A 6,000-nucleotide genomic window follows, 5' to 3' on the forward strand; every position below is an offset into this window, starting at 1 on the left:
CCGCTTGAGATATCAGAGTCATCAACGATGCGCTAACATTTATGTTTGTTGAAATGTTACAACATAAAAGTGGAAAAGACTTGTCCACAAACTTTTATAGCACGTTGGCTTTTATGATTTAACTTTGACAGTATTAAAATTTTGCGACGAAATATCTATTAACGCAATGGAAAACTGTTTTTGACTTTTATAGACTTATGCATTTACGATTTATTGATTTGATATATTTCTATGATTTAATAAATTTCAATGACATAGATATTTCACGCGTTTTACGCTTAGCATTTTATAATTAAATTGTATAGATATTTCAAAGACATATCGACATCTGAACACAAAAATTTATTTAATTTAACATTGAAAAAATATTCTGATTAAAACCAATAAAAAAGGTTTCAACAAGAATTACATTTTAATGACTGTTTCGTGTTCAGTGTGTGACATAGGCATCTCCGCAAGAAAAATAATACAAATAAAAAAATATACAGTAAGATTGGAAACAAGACCGGTTATGTTAAATACATTACTTAAAATATGAAGTGTCACTATGGTCTGAATGTTAAGATATTGAACTATTATATATATTCATATAAATAAATTAATTTCAGAAATGATAATTGCGTGCCGATATGGTTGTCGGACTTTCAACGCAATCAATCTGAAATATTAATAATTTTCCCAAAATTTCCCAAATTTAATCTTAAAAAACTGTAATAAACTTATTGCGAAATATAAAGTTATATAGAGTTTCAGCACTGGCAATGAATTTTGGAACACAGCCATAATTACGCATGTGATTGTCAGATATTAGCCATGTGGTTTATTTCAATAATATTGTATTGTTAAAATTATGATAGAAATTCTATTTAATCTCATAAAAATACTATTCTTGTTGGACTTTTATATTAGTTCACAATCAGAATATTTTTCTCTGTGAAATTTCAATTGATACAAATATTATTTATTGAAATATTTGACAATCACACGTAATTATACATATATACGAACCGATGATTAATTTTCTAAATGGAATTGCACTTGAAGGTCTGATTCTGTAATCGTGTCATTTGCTCCGTTTAACATACTCGTGTATGATTTTTCCAATAAAAAAGTAGGAAGACGATGAAAAGAAGAGGAAATGATGTTACGGTCGTCTCACGAATGCAATCCACGTGCACAGGTACGCAAAAACAACGTTTAGAAATGCAATCATAAATGCAGACAGCCAGTTATGTATATACTTACGAACCGCGATAATGTACGCATCTCATAGATCACAGCCGTATGGACGACAATATATATAACGATATGATCGTCCATATGGATTATAGCAACTTTGAACTCGCAAATACACTCGCGGGACATGGAAAATGTTTTACGAGCCTCAAGTAGATTTCGTCTATGTGTACATTTACAATCATTATTTGCGTATGAACGCAAGAGTGTATACATTTGTCTATACATTTTGTATTTTTGTGCGCGTTTTTCCTCGTAAAATGGAGAGAAATATCGACAAAAGATGTTTTTATGTATTTGTTAGAAAATTTTTATTTATTAAAAAGGGAAATAGCACGCGCGCGTGTGACCTGATTGTGTTATATATATATAAATTGTACTATATTTATTTATTGTAATCTATTTAACTATTTCATGTTCAGTATGACATATCGCATCCTTGCAAGAAAAGTGATAAAAAATATAAAATTGTTCAAGAAAGAGGAAAAAGAAAAGTGCGTAATATTTTAAAATTAATTGTTTATTAGAGTAGTATAAATATAAGTTAAGTAGAGATAGTTATAATTTTGCTTGTTTCAACTTTTCCAGAAATAATGCAGAGATTAATTTTGTTATTTTGATGTTGTACGATATCTTTAAAAACTATCCCTATATTCATTTGTCATTTTTTTGGGGAAGAATTTGAATTCAACTTATATCACTTTTCGTGATTAAAGGTTAATGTATTTAAAATACAATTTACACATAATACGAAATTTGAAAAATTTTAACTTGTGCCACTTTCTTGCAGAAATAAGATATATTGTAAAATATCTAAAAATATATATCTTTAAGTATTTTAATTATTAAAATCAAATAGATCTCATTTTTTAAAAAGCATCTCTTTTTTAACTTTTAGAAAGAATATTATAATAAATATCTGTTATAAAATATAAAAAATTATTTGTGTATCCGAAAATTCTTGAATTAATTATAAAATATTTGAAACTTTTGTCCACAGCAATTAACCAAATTTAGTTTCTAATGACATAAATTTCTTATCATATTTATATTATGTAAAAATGTAAATGAAACCTTTTTCAAATCTTTTATATTTCAATAGTAAATACTTGCAGATATGAGGTATACATTAAACTAAAATTTTTGGATAATATTACATTGTTCTTATTGTTACATTCAACGAACTGCCACTCTACTTCGGTATTAAATAATATTTTAGTCCTTTTTGGTTCTAGTAATCCTTTAACCGTTCCACTCTCCATATTCTTTATTCATGGAAATCCATTCCCTTCTTTCTAATGTACCCACACGCACATACTTTTTTATGTATTTGCTCTAGGTCCGCACTCGATATAACATTCGCGTACTTACTCTCTTTCTCACACACACACACACACACACACACACACACACACGCACGCACGCGCGCGCGCGCGCGCGCGTCACGTTTAACCAAAAATACTGAGATTAATTATAAATGCAACAAGTGCGTTCGACTCTTGAGTTCGCTCAGCGTCGATCTCAAGAGAGTTTCTACTTCGTCCTTCCAATTCCTAGCTCCTCGAGAGCCCCAGAACGAAGCGAAATATCTCTCGGTTTGCGTCGCTCCTTCCCCAGCTCCCTTGCGGTCCAGAGCTTGGACGTAATCAAATCGGTCAAAATTCGGTTCCTGCTGCGTTCACCCTCTTAATTCCTTGCGTCCGGAGTTTAGACGTAATATTATCAATACATTTCGTTATATAATAATAATTTTTTATTTTTTGGAAATTGAGTCTTTATATTTTACAATTCGGAAAATGTTTGTTCTCGGAAAATCAATAAAAATATATTTTCACTAGAATTTAAAGATATTTAAAGATATTTTTTTCTTTCATTTAATATTTTATTTTTTTTATGTTCTGATATGATTTTCTATTCAGGGATTTAAAAAATCTAGTAATATATATAATTTCATAAGAATTTGCAAAATTATTTTTTATTCTTTGAATCTACCAAATTCTTACATTTTGATCTCATTTTCATATTCAACTCATCGAATATTTTTAGAAATATATAATAATTTAATTAGATATACGTTCTTTTACTTAAAAAATATCAGATATAAATAAGTTGAAAAATAATTTAAAAAATTTTTTATTTTAACAAAACATATCTATCAACTAATTTAAAGAAACCAGATAAAAAAGTTAAATTTCTTTTTTCTTAAAAACTGGAATTAGTATAATTTGGAAGTCGAATTCATAATTTATGAATTATAGAACTCAATATGCAAATTCATTATATGTATCCAATTATTCATTACATTACCGAGTTAAAAATTCAAAAATAACCGAGTTAAAAATTGCTTGTAATATTAATTCATATTTTAAGAAGAAAATAAAGACAATCATGTTTTGTGGAAAAATGAATTGAGATATTGAAAATGATAAGATGAAATTCCTAGTCGATTAGTATCGGCGGATTAATACGAGTCCTAGGCATATGATTTCTAGATTGATCATACATACCTGATATGAGCACTAACATTATCCATATGATCCCCACTAAGCTCTTCATCATGTCGTTGTGTCATGTCCACTTCATCATATCTTTTCGCCTTCGTCCGCAGATCTTCAGTTTTTGCACTGCAATAAGAGAAGGATGGTCGATCGATCGTAGAAACGTTATTAGATCTTGTGTCAACGTACTTTTGTTTCTATTTACAATACATAATTCCTGTTATATTTTCGCTAACAAAAATTATCGTTCTAAAGTAGACAAAGTAAATATCATATTAAACATATTATTTATTGAACATATAATTTTTATTATATATAAAAAATTATTATAAAAATTGTTATAAAAATTGTTTTTTTATTATATTTTTTATGTGTATAATTTATAAATATAATATGTTAAGTTCCATATACATGAATACAGAATAACAATCGAAATTAAGTAGCACTACTTTGTGATTTACACACTAAAAAAAAAAAAAAATTATTAAATTTTAATAAATATTTTTTTGAATAATCCTACGAAATATTTACTTACGCACTGAAAGAAAATTTTTAATTGGCTGTTGCAGCAAATTAGATGGTAAAATATGGTACAGCATTTTTAATTGGCAACAGCCAATTTTTGATTGCTGGAGCTAATTTTTGTTGCGTTTATCCGCAATGTAGGATTTCGATTGACTAATGCAATAAAAAATTGGCTGCTGCAACCAATCTTTTCTTTCAATTCGATAAATAAATACTTAATTAAATAAAGAAAATGATAGTTAAATCAAATTAATGATTCTTGTATCTAAATATGTTTACATTTATTTAGTTTTTACATTTAATAGATAGGAGAGACTGGGAACAGTTGTATATAAATTTTTAGAAAAATACATATATTTCTTTATATAATATGTTTATTTCTTTTAATACATCATGATGTAACAACTATTTAGATTTACGGTACAATTTGCAAAAAGGTGTAATTTTAGGCTGTTTATGAGTAAAATATCAAAATTCAAATTAGTACATCTTGCTCCTTGATTTGGGGCATAATGAAACAGAGCTAAGAAAAGTTGTAACAGAAAAGTTGTTCTAAAAACAAATTATCTGTTTGTAAAACAACACTGTTTTAAAAACAAATTATGTGTTTTAAAACGTAAACTCACTACTTTAAAAACACAAATTCAGTGCTTTAAAAATAAATTATCTGTTTTAAAACAGAAATTATCTTCTTATATTATTTTTGTTTTTAAACAGTAAATTTGCTATTAAAAAGCAGTGAATTTGTGTTTTAGAGTAGAAAATTTGTTTCAAGCAGTGAATTTGTGTTTTTAAAACAGTAAATTTGTGTTTCAGAACATATAATTTATTTTTAAAGCAGTGAATTTGTGTTTGTAAAGCAATAAATAACATCTACTACAATAAGAAGTATACTTACAACGCATTTGCACGCGGTTATAGTGCATGAAAATATGACCTTAGCGCGTGCTTGCATCGCAGTATTTCGACTGATTTCCTAACCAGAATAGTTATCAATTTAAAATGTTTCGGTTTACGAAGCAGAGCGACATTTTTTTCTTATCAAATCTTTATTTTTACGCGAAAATGCATCAATTCAGTATTGTGTATTTTTATCAAAATTTGATATGAGCAGACTCTTCTTAACATTTACTGTTTATATAATGTTACAATTGTAATTATATAGTGTTACAATATACACTAGCGATATGATACTTTTAATCTCAAATCGATATTGTAAAAATTTATATATTTGAAATCACTTAAAAATATCAAAAAAAAACATGCACATAACTTGAGAAAAACAACATATTTTAGAATTAGTAAAATGAAAATATGATAAAATTTTTTTATCATATTTTATTTGAAAGCAAAAAAATATAAAATCGTAAATTTACATTTATATGACTCTGAAGCACAGTACATATAACTTCTTTTACATGCGGTGTACACGCGATTGATGCGACAGATACCGATTTTTGTTCTCCATATGATAATCTTATCTTTTATCATTTAAAAGATATACGCATTGTTACAACTTATCTCCGTTGCAACTGTCCCCAGTCTTTCCTAAATATTCCGCTATAGGACTATTCAAGAAAATATTTATTTAAAATTTAGTAGGTAATCCTTTCTCAGTGTATGAATTACTTTATTGTTTTTTTTTAAACGGATTGTAATTATTTTATATTTTTGTTCAAAATCTTTTAATTCTTCAATCTTTTCAATCTCTCTAAACCGAAGTATACAGGTATCTCAGAAT

General features: G+C 27.1%; 1 protein-coding gene across 1 annotated transcript in view; it reads right to left on the bottom strand.

Annotated features, from left to right (window-relative positions):
* LOC105627873 (acetylcholine receptor subunit alpha-like) overlaps nucleotides 1-3,795 on the bottom strand; it is a 49,505-nt gene extending 45,710 nt beyond the window's left edge. The window contains exon 1 of the mRNA XM_012209149.1: nucleotides 3,744-3,795. Within this exon, the coding sequence (XP_012064539.1) occupies nucleotides 3,744-3,795 (52 nt within the window). The remainder of the gene's footprint in view (nucleotides 1-3,743) is intronic.
* Between the last annotated feature and the right edge of the window lie 2,205 nt (nucleotides 3,796-6,000).

The sequence above is a fragment of the Atta cephalotes genome (genome assembly GCF_000143395.1).
Source record: "Atta cephalotes unplaced genomic scaffold scaffold00010, whole genome shotgun sequence".
In the NCBI taxonomy this organism is placed as follows: domain Eukaryota; kingdom Metazoa; phylum Arthropoda; class Insecta; order Hymenoptera; family Formicidae; genus Atta; species Atta cephalotes.